At 36.7% G+C, this 21936-nt stretch overlaps 1 protein-coding gene across 2 annotated transcripts in view; it reads left to right on the top strand.

Annotated features, from left to right (window-relative positions):
- The window catches only part of LOC108676316, a 45258-nt gene extending 29500 nt beyond the window's left edge, over positions 1-15758 (top strand). For both annotated transcript variants that reach the window (XM_018164377.2, XM_047880653.1), the window contains exons 7-12: positions 8683-8794; positions 9003-9106; positions 9415-9597; positions 10162-10273; positions 10607-10706; positions 11270-15758. In XM_018164377.2, coding sequence (XP_018019866.1) covers positions 8683-8794; positions 9003-9106; positions 9415-9597; positions 10162-10273; positions 10607-10706; positions 11270-11501 — 843 coding nt within the window. In that variant the 3' untranslated portion in view covers positions 11502-15758. The remainder of the gene's footprint in view (positions 1-8682; positions 8795-9002; positions 9107-9414; positions 9598-10161; positions 10274-10606; positions 10707-11269) is intronic.
- Positions 15759-21936: the final 6178 nt, after the last annotated feature.

Raw genomic sequence — 21936 nt, forward strand, 5'->3', positions numbered from 1 at the left:
AATCGGTCTTAAAAATGAATTTCAAATAACCCTGCAACATTTTTAAAATAGGAATCTTGTCGTTAAGCGTTATAGGCGCCTTTGAACTTCTCATTATATGATAGTTTGACTTACTATTAGGTTGGCTCATTTGGGTAACAGCCTATGACAGACGAGCGTAGCTAGCAGTGCATGCACAACAGCGATCAATGACCGAGCACCACACCCGTGTGTGCATGACGAGAGCCATGCATGCAATAAACTTGACTTGCGAAGCCCACCAACTTTTTTCCCCAGCAATATTTCTGTTCGTGGAGTCAGGGGAGCTCGATAAACGCTGCAAGCTCCGAATGACAAGGCAGTGTAGGTCTCGAAAGTAAATAAGATGTCGTTTAAAACATATTTTTTAGTTTATATATGGGAATTGCATATCAATAAGAGTGCACATTCTCTTATATTTGATTTTGAAGGATCATTGAGCATTGAGTGCTCAGTTGCTTACGACACTTGGATGTCCGTGACCCTTAGTTTATGCCTATGACGCTCGGTTGCCTTGACCTCCAGTTGGCCATTGTATTCCAATACTCAATGCACTTGATCTTCAGTAACCGTACTAAGATCGAATGCGTCAGTTCGCTAAGCAGAAGTTCTCCGTTTGCAATATTGACGAAAAATTCTTACCGCTTAAGGTACTAAGATTGCTTATTCATCATAGTTTTACAAGGAGTCCCAAAGGTACCGAACCATATTGCTTTTTGCCTCATTTTGCGAGTGCTATATGCGCTTGAACACACATAACATTGCTAGTCTCTTACATTAGTTTAAATACAAACGTTACACTTATTCTGCAACACGAAGTAATTTATATTGCCTCTTTTTATGACAGCAGCCTTGGTATAAATGTTGCACCCCTTACATGACAAACAGATTGAGTCAGATTCAAATTAGATATTGCTATAAATTTTCAAATGTTATAGTAATGCATACATTTTTCGTACTACGTTTTAAGCAACTTAAATTGTTTGCATAACATTAATCCCATTCATCATTGTTATGCGTTATTGCTTCAAATAAAATCACACAAAAGAATGGGTTATTCCCATTGAATGATTATTCTCAGTAAAACTCTTGTTTTTATAGAATAGAATAGAAGTGTCGGCACTGAAGAAATAGGCCCATCGCCTGTTGTCGATTCTTGATTTTTTTCGTGACTTGATTCACAAGGGATCCGGCCTTTGGAACCCGCTCTTTCCATAACTGGCGATTGATTGAGATAGCTGCTGGGCTTATTCCTGGTCCGTAATTTGCTAGGCATTTTAAGACCGAACATATGCTCCTGCATAGCTTCGTCTAGTCTGTTTTTGAAGATGTTCATACTCGGAGCGTCAACGATGCTATCAGGGAGGCTGTTCCACATGTCGGTGACTCGAAGCGAGAAGAAATGTAGTCGCATGGATGTGTTACAGCGCAGTTTTTTAGGTTATAGCCGTGGCCCCTGGTGTTGGTTCTTGTTTCGAATTCTAGTAATCCTTCTGGGACCTTGTATAGACCATGAGTATACTTGTATGCTGCAATGAGTTCCCCACGCAGATGTCGATAACTGAGGCTTGGAAGCTTCATAATCTTGAATCTTTCCTCAATGACTTGCCTTTCAAGCGCGGAATTATCCTTGTTGCACGTCTTTGAATACTCTCTATTAAATTTTTGTCCTTTCCAAGTTTCGGTGACCACACGACGTTTCCAAACTCTAGGTTCGGGCGCACGACAGCAACAAACAACTGCTTCATCGGTTCTGCACCTAGGAACTCGAAAGAGCGTTTGATCAGACCAAGTCGTTTATTGGCTTTATTAAATTGACTTTCAATATGCTTAGAAAATTTCAACTCGTTGTCGATATTAACTCCTAAATCTTTTTCCATTGTCGATTTTGACATCTTCACTCTGTCGTTACAACCGTGTCTTCTCATACTGTAATCTTGCTGTTCATTATTCTTGCCGAGGTGGATTACTTTACATTTGTCAGCCTTAAAACGCAGCTGCCACTTATCAGCCCAGTCAACCAGCCTGTCAAGATCACCTTGTAAGTGTACTTTTTGCGACGTATTCTTCAATGTATTATAAATTTTTGTGTCGTCAGCATACATCGGGCGCACACTAGACACTGCATCTGACAGATCGTTTATAAATGCAATGAAACTAAAATCTTGGAGCAAATATTTAATTTTGATGGAATGTAATGTTGGAATAAACATGTTGAACTATACGCTAGAAGAATATCTGCTTCACATAATTGCGGAAATTTTTATTCAAGCGGAATTTTCCGCAAAGCTGAGTCGGACGGATACCGAATTCCAGTGGGCGTCCTCTGAATATTGAAAGCTTGATGTGTTTTATTATTATTTTTTTTCATTTGAAGGCTTCGGGTATGCCGTATGCAGGTAGCACACTGGTCACCATATTGCAACTGAGGATGGGTTGTTTGTTCTAAGACAAGTGCCAACACTTGGTAATTCGAGAGACTTATTTTGCGTCTCGCACGGTCCGACGGTCGCACCTTACAAATACTGAAATAGGTAGCATTACTAGCATAAATAAGCATATAGCCTGGAATTTTTTCGGAGATGCCGCAGCCATACGATTACGATAGCCCTCGCAAAGACCGTTAACAATTTGACTGCAACTCCCAGTCCCAGAATAACATGTAGCCTATTCCATTTCCAGTGATGTGATTCATTGATTTCATTCAAACTTTAATAACTTACTAAATTACTACTTTAGTACAGGCTTACAGCCATTTAGTTAAAGCCAGACAAGCTACCGCCTACCAGTACCCCTTTTAGCCCCTTAGTAGCTAGCCTAGTACCTACCTACTGAGGCGGCTACTACCTAGTACCTACCTGGCTGCTACTGAACTAATCTGATCATCTGAGTCTTGCTGATGCTGTTACGCGTTACCTGTAACATAATTGCAAAAAACTGAAAAATATAACTCAGTAGTCACTAGTCAGTACTCACTGCAGACTGCAGTGAGTGAGTGACAGAGCGCATTTTCTTGTCGACAAAAACTTGAGGTCACCTGGTCACGGACAGCATAGTGGCAACCAGAGCTTTTTTGGAATCAGTTCATTCCTCAATAACTCAAGATTTAAACCAATTTCTTAAATCTTAAGTATGATAATGCTGGTATCATCCATGATACTTTACTCAGTTAACTGGTCTACTTGTAGGACTCAAAAATGAATTTGAGGGAGAGTCTAAAAAACTCTCTGCTTTGTCACTATGATCAGACTGAGCGACAGACGGATAGACAGACATGGCGAGCACAATAGTACATTTTTTCCATAAATGAGAAAATGCGCTAAAAAGGAAATTAGCCTAGTGGGCTAGTGCTGAAGTGTGAGAAAGCTAGAAAACTGCGATCAATGCGGCTGTTGCAGTGTTGCTCAATGCTTGACATAGTCACGATACATAATAACACAGCATGATATAACAGAACACATTTTAACACATCATAACATAAGACAGTAGGTACATAAAGCAAAATGTAAACCATCATAGTGATCATATTACATGTCACTACAGAAATCGTTATTACACTATATAACATAACAAAAAAATATCATGCATTACCTTCAACCAAGGCTACTCGGGAGTCAGGATGGGAGGAGTAACTCGGGACAGTCCTACAACACGGCGTAAAACTGTTTTAGTAGCAAAACTAATTGGAATATTGTAAGACTAAATATAGTGGCATAAACGTCAACATTTTTCCTATCTATGTAGTATAAAGGAAGTTCAAAATTACCATATTTACTAGCTTTGAAAAATTCCTGAAAAATGGTGAAAAACTATATTTTGAAAGGTTACTTCTGCTAAGGTCTGTAGCAGGATGGAATTCTAATTTTGAAGGTTCATATATTATTTCGATCCACCAAGACCACTTTTTCTATCCAACATTGTTATTTGAGGCAAAAAATGAACTTCTTAAAGGCATAAAATACATAGGCTAACTTGCTCAGTTTCTATAAAGTACCTAACCACTTGGAAGTTTTATGCCTGCACCAACAAAATAGGCAGGAAACCTGAAGAAATGTATGTTTGGACGCATATCAATTGGTATTTATAATTTAAACCAAATTTCCATCATTTAAATGTCAGTATGGAATGTGGATCAAGTCTAATTATTGTGAAATCGAACTTGACATGACCAAAAGCTATGCCTGTGACGCCGCCATGTCAGTTATGATCGTGGAAACACCATGTGAATGTACGCCTTGGAAAAGTTGAAGTTTATCTCAAACTTTGGTGTGATATCGAAAAGTTTGTTGGCATTGTCCAATCGTGAGATTTTTAAGATTCTGGATGTGTTTTATTTTTATTTTAGAATGTATTCATTGCAAAAATGTGTCCGCTAGCCTACAGATAAACGACTAGTTAACTTGATTCGGCGTTGGCAACACGGGATTGGATTTCAAACCACGCGCGATTTCGGAAGAGCGGCAGGCAGTTTCCAATGAGCTCAGTTTATATGATTTCACTGCAGTGGAAGGTGAGGTGGTGTAATGCGGTGGTAGGGTTGATTTTTCGATACCTTTTCATATATTAACATGAGAATATATTAACTATACAGAATTCCACACTGGTCTGTAGTAAAAAAACTATTTGCCGTATTGAAAAATTTCACTTAAAAAAAAGTGGCAGACAAGTGTCAGCATGAAAACTTTATTTGCAGAATTTACATACTACCTCAATCCAAAAAAAAAAATGGCGGCCATTTCCGCATGGCGGGGCTACTCAGAACACCCCCTGGGGCTATTTGGGACACTCCCCAGGGCTATTCAGGACACCCCCAAAAATGCATTTACAGTAGAACCTCAGCAAAGGCTCCATTCAAGAAAAAAAGTTGATAAAAAACAAAAGAATATTGATTGCATTTACCTCACTCAGCGAAAAAAAATTCACTTATTGAAAAATTAGTGCATCATCAGTCATCACAAAATTGTGCATAGAATGTCATATATAGAATTGTGCACCAGGCATTATAGAATGAAAAGTAATTGACCTAAACTATGATTTATTTCTCCAAAACATATGATGGTTGTCACTAAAACATTCCTTTTTGTTTCATGTATGTTTTTCACAATCTTTTTTTATAGTAAATTCACTTAACCCAATTAAAATGGTGTGAAATTACAAGCCATCCTGTAAGCTCACAGATACAGAAAAAATGCTATAAGGCTGCTGATATGAAGCTTGCAGTGGACAAGGTTGTTGTAAATGCTCAATGGCATGTTCATGGATACGGTAATATTGCATCAATAATACGGTAATATCGCATCAATAATACGGTAATTAATGTATATAATAATGTCATATCAATAAAGGAAAAACAAGTAAAAATCTCAGAAAATGTCATTTATTCTACCTCTACATCATTGACAACGAAAGAGGAGGACTTCAGAGAACTGTTAGTAATGCATGAGTACACTCTGCTTGCTTCAAATGTTATAAAATGAAGTTTTATTCCAAGTGTCCCAAGTAGCCCCGTCAAACAATGAACGGGGCTACTCGGGACTCTTTTTTTGCTTCTGGCACCTTACGAATAGCATATGGAATTTTTTTTGGAGAAGCCATGTGATAGCCCCTGCAAAGAGCTTTGAAATGAGCCTAAACTTGTTTATGAAATGTTTCATTGTAAGAAGTTATGAATGAAAAATGGTGGAAATCGTCCCGAGTAGCCCCGGTTGACAGTATATCATGGCACAGTATAACATAACACATTATGATACATCACAATACTTATTACAAATCCTAATATAAACCAACAAAGCATAATCTTTCATTATTTTTTGTTCTGTTATGTTATTTTCTGTGCTGTGTTATGTTGTGTAATAATGTGTCCTGTAATACTATTTTATGTTATGTTACAATATGTTACTCCTGTAATACAATACAAAAGGAAAATGAAACGCAAATACTGGTTCTAATAACTATTGGGATCTCATACAGTGAAAGTGACAGGAAAATGACGGAATAAGGAAAATGTGTAAGACTGATAAACTGAAGCTGAACTAAAGCTAACTTGAAATTTTATGAAACAACGGTATTTGCGAAGTGCAAACCACGATTTTTTTCAATCAAATAAAAATTTATGACATTACAGCTGCGAGATTTCATACCTAGTGAAACTTTATGATATTAGAGCCGTGAAATTTCAGAAAAAAATTATTTTCCAGCCCTGTTGTAATCAAAGTGTTAAAATGAGCTCAGACTTGTTTATTAAATGTTTCATGGTAAGAAGTCATAAACAAAAAATGCTCAAAACCATCCCTTATTACCCCGTTTGATGGTATAAGTTCAAGTGAATAAAGCTCAAACTAAGTTCAATTCTGTGCAAACAATTTTCACTGATATCCAATACCAATTAAGAAGAAGTTTCTGGCTGGCATCTCCAAACTCAATATTTTACATACTCTGCCCATCTTCCAACCTCTCCTATCAAAGTATTAAAAAAGTGAATTTTTCTTGTAATAAATTTCTAAATGAGTGAATGCATGAATGTTGAAATATAATTGATGCAAATTTATGGTACTGCAAATCTTTCCTTCACATACAAAAAAATTTAGAAGTTATCTTAGAGTGTCCTTAACAGGAAATAGAACATTTAGCATGTTCTCAGAAAGTCAGAATGGATTTTATTGAACTTTTTATGTTTTTTAAGTGTTCTAGATATATATATACAGTGGGGGGAAATAAATATTCGTACACTTGAAAAATCGTATTTTAATGTAGGTATGTAAGTACACAAACTTAACAGGAAAAGTGATTTAAATTATGTATAGAGACGCATAGTATTGAAAAATACTATCAAAAGAAATTAAATCTCAATGCAACAAAAAACAATGCAACATGTTCACTTTTCGGGGTGAAAAAAGTATTCGTACAAAACAATAAATCCGCATTATTTTAATTTAATACTTGGTTGAATACCCTTTATTCAGCTCAACAGATACCAGTCTATTTCTATACGTCTCGACCAATGATTTGCAGATGCTGATTGGTATTTTATACCATTCTTCTTGGCACACCACCTTAAGATTTTCAATGTTTGTTGGGGACCTTTTCTTAATTTGAATCTTCAAATACCGCCACAAATTTTCAATTGGATTTAAGTCCGGCGACTGGCTTGGCCATTCCATAACGTATACATTTCTATCAGCGAACCATTTCTTTGTGGATCTTGCAGTATGCTTAGGATCGTTATTCTGCTGGAAAATCCAATCACCAGGTAGCTCTAGTTTGATAGTTTCTCAACAGAAGTCGTCAAATTATTTTCCAGGATGCTCTGGTAGTTTGCAGCATTCATCCTACCATCTATAAGTGATATGTTACCAACACCTTTTGCGGAGAAACAGCCCCAGATCATGATGTTGCCACCACCAAACTTAACACACCAAACTCACTCACTCACTCACTCACTTACACCAAACTCACCGTCTTTCCTCCACACATGGTGACGATAATTTCGACCGAAAAGCTCAATTTTTGTTTCGTCCGTCCAAAGAACCTTTTCCTAAAAAGCATAGTCTTTGTCCTTATGCTCCTTGACGAATTTCAGCCTGGCATCTCGATGTCGTTTCATTAGGAGTGTGGTCTTTCTTGGGGTGCGTGATTTTAATTCGTTTCTGTGAAGTTCATTGCTTATCGTTCGTTTGGTTACATTAAATCACTTTTCCTGTTAAATTTGTGTACTTACATACATTAAAATACGATTTTTCAAGTGTACGAATATTTATTTCCCCCCACTGTATATATATACGTATATATATTTATATTTTTTTATTCATCTTGATAGCTCCAGTAGACAATACAGTGGAGTTTAAATCCTGAACAAATTTTTTGTTTGCAGCACAATGTGGAGCTCTAGCATTCCTCCAGTCTATCCTAGTCGTATGAAACATGAACAAGCTCCATCAACTCACTCAGGGCTCTCACTAGGTAGTTCATTCTATCTAAAATTTCCTCAGCTGCCTTCTTCCATCAGCCTTGAAACATTGAAATTTCAAGCTGATAAAGCATCTAGTGGAATTCTCTCTTCTCTGAAAAATGGGAGCCAAAAAGTGACAAAATACATAAAAAATATTCCTAGTCCTGATTGTGACCATCAATCTGAGGTCACATTTCCATCAATATTTGAACAGCTCAAGTGGCCTAATTTATCTCTGGATCCCAAACTCCACTGTGGGATCCAGAGCTTTGATGATGAGGAAGAAGAAAACATAATTGACAAATTTGTGAGAGTTATTCAGTCTGAAGATGCAGAAGAAAGATCTCAAGAAACATTCTACAACCATCCTGCTCGGGTATCAAATAATTTCTTTTAACGTTTGATTTTGGAGTATTTGTCTGCTATTCATGTTAAGATATTATGTCCATTTACCACACATAATTTATGAATAGATTGGGTTTTGACACATGAAGACCTATACCAATCTTTATGAACTAAACTAAATCTTTTGTAATCTCTGTTTTCAAGTTTTTCAATAGACATGTTTTAGAGCCAGAGAGTTGATTCTGTATTCTTGCATCATCACCAGTGCTGAGTCAATTCATGACATTTGTGAATAATATGCTAAGTTTTTAAATTGTCTTCTCCTATCAACCTCTCTGTGGCCATTGTTAAACTATCTCCTTTTTTTTCAGCGCCGCAATGATCGAGAAGAGATCAGACGACGACTTGCCATGGGTGCTGAAGAAGAGATGGAGGAGCAAGCTGATCATCGGAAGCTCTCACTTCAGACACGTTTGCAAACAGGTTTGTTATGCATGAGTCATGAAATGTAATAGTTCTTGGAGGAGGAGCAACTTTTGAATATTATCCATTGCAAATTATTGTAAATTATCACAACTGATTTTCAAAATCACAACTTGATTCACTGATGAAAAAACTTGGCTTCATGATCATGTTGATTGTTTCTAGAAGCACTTCATACACATACCAGATTGTTTTTTTTTTTTCGCAGGAATGAACCTGCAGATCTGCTTCATGAACGAGACTGCCAGTGATTGCGAGAGCCAATGTTCTGACACAGAGAGTGCTCAAGATCACCATATTGATTACCCTAAGGTTAGATGCTCTTTTGATTAATTACTGATTCCAATGATGCTTATCACTTATCTGGTTATCATTACCATTTAATCATCCCTCTAAATTTTGTGTTGTTTGTACAGTTTCTGAGAACCATAGATCTGAAGTTCGTTTTCACTCCATTTCATCTCAAAAGCATCTCTAGAATTGCTGGTAAACCAATTTTTGTAAAATAAAGTCAAATTACCACCTTCTCCACCCCCTTAACCCTAATTAATCAGAAACCTTGAACAAACAAAGTTAGCAGCTTCTAAAAAGCGTAACTAAGGACAATAATTATTTAACAGAGCCATAAGGCTGGGAAAGGCTCGTTATGCATGGACTTCGCCACGCGACAGATTCAGCTGCAGGCGGAGGCACGCTTGGCCCTGGGACAGGCAAAGGACATGGCCAGGATGCAGATGGAGGTGGACAGGCAGAAGAAGCGCTATAGCCCCGTCACATCTATCATACGCCAGAGCTTTGCTAAGGTAATCATCTATATCTTATGCTCCATGTTATGGGTGCAAGGTTTCTTTTCACTTGACGGTATTTGAGGTGTTTTTATTTTGTGGGCTTTCCTTCATAGATGTGATCTGACATTTCCTCCAAGTAGTAGTTGAGCAATGTTTGTTGAATGTTGTACAGGTTTGACTTTTTCTCCAAGTACATAATACTCAGAACTTGCTGCTTTAAATGTCTGAAGTACATGAAATGTCCGATCTATTGTTTCGTTCCAGCCTATTATAAATCAAGTGTTTATCATCTAACAATTGAAAAGTTCAATTTCTCTTTAATTTATTATTGTTATAAGGTACTACGTATGTATCGCCCATCCTGGTAGTGGCAATTTGAGAAGGGAGTGGGTGATCTTTGACCTCCGTTTTTGAAATATTAGTTTTCGAAAAATGGGGGCCAAAAAACACTCGCTACTTGTCAACGTTGCTATAAGTGGTAAATAGTTTCGATGATTTTTATCAAAACTATATGTTGAGTTTATTTTCTTCAACAAATGATTGCATTGATTCACGTTTTATTTTGTTTTACTTTTTCAGATTGGCATGAACTTCCCTGATAACAAGCGTCGCCTCAGTCGGCAACTTTTAACTGACATGAACGTGGCTCAGTTACAAGTGATAGTGAATCATTTACATACTCAGATAGAAGGTAAAGGTACCATCTGAAGTATAGCGTATGTACGAGTTAAATCCTCATGAAAGAGGAGTCGGGAAGTGATAGAAGGAAACAGAAGGATAATATAATTGTCTGAGGTGGATCATGAAGGAATATAGGAACAGCTAGGCAGAAGCTCACGGTAGATAACTATTTAAGACAGTTTCCTAATGTGGTCAAATGAGCAATCTTATGCACACTAAGAAACAACATACCATACCTTTTAGCTACTGACATTTTAATCCCTAGAAATAGCAATCCTTCCAACTGCATATGAGAAGAATATATCGTGTTGAACAATTAATGTCAATGATCATAATATTGCAGGCCTGAACGAGGAGTTGGTGCAGCACCTGCTGAGCCGAGACGACCTGCACATGGAACAGGACTCCAGACTCGTGGATATTGAGGATCTCTCTAACCACTTGTGAGAATTTTTTCTTCTCCGAATGTCCTGTACCATAAATACGTGCTTGAATGTTTTTGTGCATAGCATAGTGGAAAGGTGAAAAGCGTTCTCTAAACTTGCTGTATTATAAATAATGTCTAATAATTCAAGAAAGATTCGTGAAGCAGGGGCATAAAATAGGATCAAATGCTAGTCCAGAGGGATGAATAATATTTTCGGACAACAACGATGCATTCAGTGCTCGCCTGCTCGGATGGGGCAATGAAGAACACAATTTATAAATGATTTGCAATTTCGTCACCAAAAATATTTATGAAATTCATTAAGTTGTGCATCATTAATAATATTATTTCCAACAAAATATTTCCTTTATTTCCTACAAAATAAAATGTTTCTTGCTCATACAGACACCAACTTTGCTTATAAACGTAATTGTTGACTGAAGGGGATTGTCGACCTGTAGGTAAATTATAACATTATTCCGGAACCTGTATTCATAGTGCAATTTTGATCAAACTCCTACTTTTGAGGCGATTTAATCTTAAATTTAATTTAGTCCTAATATAGGTAATCTTTTGCAGGGCCGCCAAGGCTCGCAGCAACAGCACTACAAGCAAGTCTTCCCCCTCCTCATCATCTTGCCTCTCAACGCCCTCCTCCTCCTCACGGTCTCCTCCCTCCACATCAACCTCTGCCCACTCCCCACTTCCATCGGCCTCCCACAAGACGGGGTCCCTATCATCCCCTCTGTCTGGGGGCGACGCTGAGCGTCTGTGCACGGCATTCGCAGGTCGTCACACTGTGGCCAAATGATGGCGGTGTAATTCCGTGGCTTGCTTCTTCTTCCCTTCGTGGTCCAGCCCTCCACAGCTCGTCTAATATCACATACAAATTATAGCTATCAATTCTCTGTACGCAAGCACAGCAATACAGTGCTACGCAGCAATGGTACAGCAGGTACTATTCTCTTAGGCACAGCAATATCGTGCGCCCGCTCATTATTGCAAGTGCGAGTAAAGGCCACACTGTTGGTTTTGTCTGAGAATGTATTTTGGCTACAGTGAGATTAGTTTTAAAAGATATTTCAAGTTACTTTTTGATTAGTTTGATTTTTAAATGAATAACGGTGACGCACATTATTACATTTCTTATTCGTCTGTTTGCAAAAACACGGAATGAAAATATACTTTAATAGGTACTCAAAATTGTTTGTCAAATTATTCTGAAAATCATTTCTATCTCTAGTTAAGCGTCTAGTTCCTATAGGTTTCTTGAAATGTCACGTGGAAGATTGATCATAGCAGACAGTGAAATGTCTCTGAATTATTCTCATTCCTCTTTACCAGATTACAAAGCGATAAACATTTACCGGATTACGAAGCGATAAAAACAGTCAAATAATTACCAGTCCTACATCAATTAGGAAAGCTTGCATTCCTTCCCCAATATATAGGCATGTGTATTAGTATATATATATATATCTTCTAGAACTTTTTATTGTAAAAATTTCCTTATGTATCAAGTGAATCTTACAGATATTACTAATTATTGTTTATTATTAATGTGAATGAACCTGTTAAATTATGTTATAAGCATGCCTCATGCCAGTAGAATTACTTTGTCTGGAACCTATTCCGTTTTTGGCTTGTAACTCAAAAGATCTGATAAACTTAGCTGTTGATAAGCGTGTAAAGTTTGCAACATAACTAGTAGCCTTGCGGTTTTCCTTTGGATATTCTTATACTAATTTACATTTTAAATGTCGAATACTCGAAGTAAGTATTACTTGCGCCTAGTGCAGGATTTTTCTCATATAGCATCGCAATTATGCCTTTGGTCTTTTTTGCTTACGGTGCAGCAACGCATAACTTATCGCCTGTGTCCGCTAATGATCTGAACTTGTCACCACAAGATCTGAGAGATGAAGTCCTAAACATTGTAACATTGTGAGTTTAGAAACTTATTTCACGAGGCAACACGAGCCTATTTTGATGATGCGGTTGGCTAATCCTCTGCTCCTGCGAGACACTATCAGCTCTCAAAGGGGAAGTCCCTGAGTATTAGATCCTTTGGAGACATTAGTTATAGCACATCACAATTGAATTAACAGTTTGTACCATAATCGACCACTGAGAAATTAAATTTTAATATTTCTACTTTCTACTGAAATGCGAATGAATTTAATTTGGTTTAAGTTTCTTCTTCTGGCTACACGCGGTAACGAAATTTGTGATAAAACAGAAGTAAGGTACAGTGTTCAATTTTCTTGCACTGACGTTTTTCTTTCGAATAATTTGACTTAAATTTCCTGTACATATTTCTAGGAGTAAAATTCTCATACAATTGAATCTAAAGTGATATTCGTCGATTCATTAGTTGATAAAAAACATTCAATCTACGTCGGTACTTGTAAAATAGTCTTTTTCATTTATCTTATACAAAATGAAGGTTGAACACGAGTTATTACATCAAGTCCTCGGTATAAACTTGAAATTATAAATTTTTGAGGCTTGGGTAGAATGAACATTTATCTTTTTGATCCTGTAGGTCTTGTGAGTAACATTTGGCGTTTGCTGTATATATTTGTATCGCTTAAGTCGAAGCTCGCTAAACATTTTAATATTGTGGTTGCCCACGCAAGTAGTCCTGCTTAGCGGCCACCTGACGGGATGAGTGATATTCTGGTTACGGCGGATGTATGTATGCTTAAGGTCCCAATCTTCCATTGATGTTGCTGTCACTACTAAGTGTTACTAGTAACTATTATTGGCTATGACTTGTATTACTGATATATGTTATTTTTAGTGTGATGCTATGAACCCGCTTATGTCTGCGCTGTGCGTGCACGATGCTTGATAGCCGCGATTTTGCGCCGCAAATAGCCCAGTTTAATAGTAAAATAATTCGGGCTTTAATCTCACAGTTATTATGTAGTTATTCACCCTGTGGCACCAATACTCGCGATTCCGGCAGTGCTGAACTTGGCTCGAGGTAGGTTAAATTTTCGCTCTGGAAAGTATCGGAATGAAGTAAGATGCTTCACGAGATCTGTTCGTCTATTACCATCGACACTGTTTCTAAAAGTATATTTTAAAGGCAGGTTCATGTTAGAACTCGTTTTTAGTGCTCATCAGTCCACCAACTATCTTGCCTACTCTCTGTTATGCTTTATTTCCTCTTAGTAGATCTTCTGATCCACCAAGATCAAGATTCACTGAGGTGGCATAATCTTATCTGATAATCTAGGTGTAATTCTTAACTTGTGGGCGACAAATGGTTTTTGATAGAAGAAATTTGTTTTAATCGAGACATGCCGACTTGGTGATGTTTATTTGTCGATTTCAGGTGACATCGAATGATTGTGAAATCTGAATGTTCCCACAACTTTTTTCTTGCTGCTTTACGTTATAATAAATTTTATTGTCCGTTTCAGAAAACATTTATTATTTTCGATTCCTGTTACCTAGCATATCTTTTTATCTTGCATATGATGTACCAAATGAGGCTCTTACGAAGCATTATTTGATTACATTCCTTGGGTCCATCATAGGAATTAGTTGATGAGGTTGTCTTTCTGTTAGTTTTTTCGGTTCAATCTTGTTTATCCAAAGAGCTGAACAAAATTGTGTCGTTGCATGTTCATGTCAACTATAGATCGTTGGAAGTGAGTGCGACTGAAGTGTGTAGGGTCGAGTGATATTCCTGCCTACTAACCTAGTGCAGCGCATGTATATAAATCACTGTTAATTGATGCTCAGCGTCGGTTAGTTGGTAAATCTGTATTGCACCCACAAGAGAAATAGACTCATATGTTAACGCTTTTTCTACTACTTTATCCAGCGTGAATATTAAGAAAATGTCTTAAGAATTAGCCTTATGAGCTCAGTAAGTCTCAGCGAACTAGGCAGTAATTTTTGTTTTTACATGTAAATACCTTTCAATTTCTTGTTGTTTTGAAAAATGTAATTCAAATTCGATTACTAGGCTGATAGGTGATGGAAATATTCCATCATTGTTCTAGCCGAGACTACTCCTCTTGTTGATGTAGTGCAGGCTGACCAACAGTCGGCAGTAACTCAATCTTCGCACGATATTATTAGCTTGTAAGAACAGCGCTCTCTAAGGCGACTGAAGTGACCTCCTTCGTGGTATATTGTTTCTGATGACCACTCTGGAGGTATTTATTAATTAAAATAACATAGTTTATACATCCCGCGTCACCTACCTGCTTTTCATAATAGTTGTTCATGTGGGTTATGAGAATAACATCCATTAAATAATATTTTGGGATGATTATTCAGCAGCCAGCATGATTTATATTCTAGAAACAGGGTGATAGCCGGGTTGCCTGTTTTAGACGATTCCTGAGATTCCAGAAACCTTTTATCCAGTATCGTCACTTGCACCATAATATCTATATCTAACCAAATAATGTTAATACAGGAAAGGCCTGTTCAACCTTTTAATTTGTCCGCATTTAATCAAGAGCCGTTATTTAACTCCAATTTTTTGATCTTTGAATTGAAACAATTTAATTTTACACTGCAAAGTTGAATTTGAATTGAAAGTGGTTTCAGGATTCCGCTACTTTTATCCGTTCAGTCGTTTTAAGGATAATTTTAGCTAACTCCTCTCTCAATGGCTCCATATTTAAACGAATTAATGCTTTATGATTTTTTGCGTATCATTTATGCGCGATTCGTCACTCAATAACTTGATCCCTTATTTTTGCTGCTCTCAATAGATATGAATTTATTTTTTATGACAAAAAATTTTAAATAAATTGTATGATTCACTTGTTTAGTTCACCGTTGCACTCTGATCAAAATACTCTCAAAGCTAAGACTGGAACTTTCGCGAAGCTGAGATTAAATGTATTGATAGATTATTATCATTGTTATGCTGGGGGTGAAATCCCTAGATGAATTGATTAATGTAATTTTTATGCCTGAATTAAAATTGTTTTAAACTTGCATTACAAACTTTCATTGGAGAGAAATAACAAAATCTGTCTGATTACTCGAATCCTTTGAATCTTAAATGTTGAATAAATTATACGTGTTATCCATGTTGACGTTTTTAATCACCCTATGTTCGTTAATTTGTACTATAGGTAATAATTTAATCCGAGGCTACTTTGCTGGTTATTATTTCACCCAGATCCCCGTTAGATACCTACGATGCTTCTTTACTCGATATTTACGCCCCAGGCTGTAGATGATCTGGTCGTTGATGTTTAATTCACTCAAATATCTGTTATAAATCATTGATGATGGGCTGATTTGATTTAGACCTTCTAGGTAGTAAGGAAACGAGAACTGGTCGGCAACCGCCCATCTAGGGAGACGGTGAGCTGGTGTAACCGACACTGGCGTAGGCGGATGGTTGTCGAATGGATCGAAAATTGGCAACAAACTGAAATTGGTAGTTTTGACAAGATTCTTTTAACTATTAATAATATTATCAATTAGGCAAGGTCATTTCTTAGTAATAGCATAAGCACTGACTTGTATAGTGAATACTGGCTGAACAATGAAAACTTTTATTCTAGTGAACTCAAATCGATAAAAGATTCTATGAGAGTTATTGCGGCTTGAGGATTGAGGGAAGTTAAAACTTCTTAGCGATGTGCCGAAATAAGTCGTCTGTTGTTAGAGTGTTAAAATTTTCTTAGCATTTGTGTCTCCCCGATAATAATTCTCTTAAAATTTCCAAGTTTTGAAGCTTATGTTTTTTTATACAGCAATAAATATCTTTGTCCTCGCACCATCAAACTGGTTAATACCACGATGTAAATATATATTAATATATGTATATATTCCTAGGACAAAATATTGACTACGGCATGGTAGTAACTAGTAAACACACTGAAGAAGTTTATTTTTGCACAGTGATGGTGAGGGACCGATGCCAAGTTGTCGTACTTCCGGATTACATAATACGGTGGAAATTTATAGCAGCTAATGTAATGGTATCTCACCGTATCTGATAAAAACTGATCGGTCAACTAAACGCGAATATTAAATCAAAGATTTTTTTCGCAATTAAAAGAAAAATTTAATGTGACTGTCAATTTGAGGACACAACATTCCCTCAATCAGTTAAGATATGAAACGAATAACCGCGCTTTTTCAAAATATTAACCAAATTAACCTGCATTCAGTGTTTAACAACACAATGAGTCTTTAAAAACTTGAAAAACTCCAGCAGAAAATTTGAGTTGTAACTTGTAGGCATTGGTTAGTTCGGCATATTGAGTAAAAATCTGTACAGTTGATGGCACGGAATTGGCGAATGAACATGAGTTCAAACTCAATCCTTGCTCCTCGACCGTAGGTGATAGATTCAATTAAACATTCTATGCACTTTACTTTTTAGTAAGTTGCTTTAATTAAATTAGTTAGCTTATTTGTCTAAGATTAATTTCCGATGATAATCCGCTTGCCCCGTTTGCGGCTCACTGCCGCATGGCAGCTGACAGAACAGAAGGCAGTGCTTGAGCTTGCCAGGCTGCCAGCGATTATCAGTCGGCAACGCACTGTACTCGGGTGTGTGTTACTGTATTTGAGCTCCTCCAATAGCTACCACTACTAGTGTTATGTGACAGGGCTTCAGTAATAATTCATCAAATTTATAACCCAGTAACAACTAACAAAGATTTAGATGAGAAGCGTATAGGGATTATTTTGTTCCGTTGGTTGAAAAGAGGAACTAGGACCCAAATCCATGGAAAGGTAGTACAACAGAGTAAACGATGCCGATCAGGTGTGCATGTGGTTCTCAAAATAAAAGGTTTTTGTAAAATGCTTGAATCGAAACAGTGTTAATATAGTTAGTTTTTTGCCATTTTAATTATCACCCGCGCTCGGGTTGAAGTGGTGCTCTGTATATGGTAACAACTTAACAGCATAACATTAATAGGTAACAACTAACATGTTGAGTCGTTGACACCAGTAACAGGCTGAGGTTGACAACATTACACCGAAATCTTTCATACAGTTTTATTCTATAATTTATATTATGTATGTATCATGCTGGTTTTTAAATATTTAATATTTAATACTATTAAGTAAAAGCTAAAGGCTTTATCTATAAATGTAAAGGTAGCGCTGTAGCGGCAAAACCTCGTATCGCTACTTAAATATATAGCGGCCGCTACATGTACTCATGACGTAGCGCGCTACTGCCCACCTCTGTACAGTATATCACACTCCGAGGCTGCAAGTACATATAAACATTTAACAAAACAACAACTGCTCCATTAAACTATTTGAATTTTTGGATCTTTTTTGCATTCTCGTTGTGACAGATTAGCACTGTGGAAATTATTAATAGAAATAAACTGATGGAATGCCAGGAATGGTATTGCTGTGCATGCGAAGTCAGTGAGGATTTGTAACGCTCGAGCCAAAATCAAAATGTAATTCCAATTTGCCTACCGTATTTGATAGGAAAAAACAAGTTGATAGGTATAAATAATCAGAATCTTCATTGCTTGTTCATTTTTTCTTTCTTCTTTAGGCCTGCGTTTAGGAGGTGAATGATTCAATTCGTTAGTCTATAATGATAATATTAAATAAACCCTAAAATCTTTTCAAACCCTTCAAAATCTTTTTAAACCTTAAAATTCGATAATCTCTAATAAGCCGGAAAGGGAGTACCGTACCGTAATCATTAGATGTCAATGCCATGATGAACCATAAACTTCTAATGTTGACATCAGGAGCCTGTTAAATTATTTCAATCCAATTGTTCTTGTTTGAGATTAAACAAATTCATATCATACTTGAAATTCTAATATTATTAGCTAATTGTTGCAAAAACTATTCAAATGAATTATGAAGCCATGTAAAATATGACCTGCGTTCCAAGTAAACATTACAGCTTCGCTCAAGCTGATAAGGGAAATGCACTTCATCTCTCGTGGACGTGCTGTGGCTCACGTGGCTGAACGCTGCAGGTTTTAGCTTTGACTGTTGTCAGTCAGTCAGGCGGGTGTCGCTAGCACATGTGGCATTATTATTGTATGATAATGTAGAGAATACTGAGAACATTATTTTCAAGGTAATTGCCAACCTGAAGTGTTGGACTAATGCCTCTTGAAGTAAGTCATCAAGCTACGACGGTGCGACGACTTGGACTTGCAGAAGCAAGATGATTTTTTATAATTAATCTTCGTTCCGGTTTCAATAATTGTGAATCGCCCCTCTAAATGCAGGTAACCGTACCTTACACTATGTCGGTAACATAATGACCATTATTTTTAGCATCTATTAAACAGGATGATAATGATGCACTCACATAACGGCGAAAAAAATCGTATCTATATTTAAATTCGGTCTTAGGAATTTTTCTTTACCGATCTTAAAAGAGTTTCTTATAATCTTATCTGTTATCTGGCATTCATTATGAATACTCTGTATTGTTATTGTCACCGCGAATGATGTTCCAAAACCTGTTGCAATGAAGTATTTATTGGATAATTAGTATTTTTACTTCCATATTATTCGAAGTTTATTCTTAATAGTTTGATTAATTGACTTTATGTTCGTTAAATTGTCTGGGTTGCTTATTCCTTGTTTTTTTTTCATGGTTAACACGAATTCGTCTCCGGCGTTCCTCGTCATGCCAATACATTCTCTCTTATTTTTTACTTATTTTTAATTCACAAATAACATTACTGATTTGAAGGTTGTGTAGACCAGCGCAAGTTGCAAGGAATAACTGGAAGCCGCTTCAGACTCTTCCTCTTGATAGTTGTACCTGAACTCGACTTTACAAAAAACGGTTTCAAAATTTTCTGTATTAAGTGATAAGTAGTACGTAACTTTTATTATATTGTTGATATATTTGAAACTATTAGCTTCATATTTCGAGATATTTTTCGCCATCAACTGACTAAAATACGACTTCTGTTTGCCTTATATATGCTCAGCATGAACGTTTTATGAAGAAATCGTTCGATTTACAGACTAAGCAGCAAGCCTATCATGAGATCGTTATTATTAGGTAAAATGCGAACAGATTATAAAAAACATTTAATGATCATGAAGGTATTTATGTCATGAAGATTATAAAATCTTTTGTCGTCTTCTTGATGACGTAATCCTTGGATGACGTAATGACTTTTTAGGACCACGAATTAACGTCTTCCTTTTTCTTGAAATATTCTTGTGAAGTTATAATAACCCTATCAATCTTTAACATCTGCCGTTTGTTTCATTGTAAGAAATAATTCTTCAAATACCTGAACTTTTGCATTGTTTAATTGCTTATTTTATAATTTGAATTTATTGCTCATTTTTGATATGAGGAAACGATCTTTCCTGACAAAGTCACAAGATTCTGAATTTTTTCTGCGAACACCACAGCGTTGTACAGCATTAAATGTAATTTCATATTTCTGCAGCAAATGCGCTGGAATAACGCTATGATATTGATCGTCTGCAGAGTGGGAGGTTAAATTTAACCCTACAGATAATTGTTGCAAGAAAATCAATCAACAGATATACAAGCATTGATTTTCATTGTACTGTCCCAACCATACCATGATATACTTCGAAGGAATTAAATTAAGTGAGATTCATTTGCATACTGCTTGACTCTTTCATTACGTAAGGTGTCACGTACAAACACGACAATCTTCAACAGCTTACGTAACCGTTCGCAATCGTTCACGACTAAAGTTTCATCTAATTATGAATTAATAAAAACGAAGGTTCGTCTAATACTGAATTGATAAGCAATGCTACCTGGCCTAATACTGCTTCGGTCTTTAGCTTATCGTACTTCTATGTGGCCATTTGAATCAATGAGGAGCTTCCGGCGTTCATTTGTATCCTGATTTACTGCTTGGAGCTACACACGCCACCTTATACACCAATTTATTGAGTATTTTAAAGCAAGTTTGTGTTGGATCAAATCACGAGAATCGTGTCAAACTACGCATCAATCTCAGTGTTGCGTACCAAATCTCATATGTAAGGCATAGAAAAATAGATAGCGTCACCTATTTATATCCTATAACATTCATCATGGATGTGTCCTTACAATATTTCTTCTCTGTATGGTGCTGAAAACGGATCGTCTAGTTAGCATAGAGTGGCTTAATTCTACTGAAATACTAATTGCTTATAAGCATTTTGACCAACTCATATTCACAGTAAGAGATTAAGGTATTCCCTACTACGTTCATTTAGCAAAGTATGCACTCGCCTACTTATTGTGCAAGCTAGCTTGGGATTCAATTTTTTTTAATATTATACTTCTCGTCGCACATTATTGCTCATGGCGGTTGCATTTACTGTGTTAGGCTGTATTACGCAATTTTCGAAAGTAGTACGATAGTTTGCTGTGGCCATTCAATGTCAGAGAATATGTACTCGTCCATGGTTTCATTGTTGTTCCTACTTTTTGAACAAGTTATTTGGTTATTGAATGAATTAGATTGCTCTGTACTGAGAAACTAATGCGTGTTCAAGGAGCGATGTCACAGTGATGTTGTCCGCTGCTCTTCATGGACCGTTTGCTCATGGTTGAACTTGTATGTATAAGGTTGACCCACGAGAAGCTCATTTTCGCGGATGTCGTTTGTTGTTCGCCTGTGACGTCACTGATCTCAGTGACGTCACGGGCATTAACTAATCACCGAAATGCAATCAAACCAGTCAACCAATCCGTCATGGGAATGACTGTTTTTTTTACGTTTCTCGATCTACGTGACGTAACAAGAAAGCTGAACTGAAAGGTGGAACTTCTCGTGGGTCAACCTTATATACGTAGTTCTACCATGCGTTTGCTCCTCTCTTCTTGAATACGTTTGCTGCAACTCGCGCACTTGATTTGGTAAAGAACAAGACATATAAAGCTAAGCAAAAGCTTTTGTTTTACATTCACTGTAATTTATCTACGATAATTTGACATACACACTAATTAAAGGCTAAGAAGAGGCCTAATACATATTTTGCTTGTGACGGGTTTTGTGGAACTTATCCTCCTTATCCTGATGCTATAATGGGATTTCTGAAGTATATCTTGTTTATTTCTGTATTATCTGAGCATGCTATCGTGTGGGGAGAGGAACGTTTCTGTCAAAGATTGAAAGAACGTAGAATTTTACTTGTAGAATAGACATCTTAAACATTGTTCATCTAACTCTTTTAAGTATGGCAACAGTGGCCGCTCGCTTGAGACCCACGGTCCCGAAGGGTATCGCCTGCTCGGATTAATGTGACACTACTATTTATCT

The sequence above is a fragment of the Hyalella azteca genome, unplaced genomic scaffold (genome assembly GCF_000764305.2).
Source record: "Hyalella azteca isolate HAZT.00-mixed unplaced genomic scaffold, Hazt_2.0.2 contig5826, whole genome shotgun sequence".
NCBI lineage: Eukaryota > Metazoa > Arthropoda > Malacostraca > Amphipoda > Hyalellidae > Hyalella > Hyalella azteca.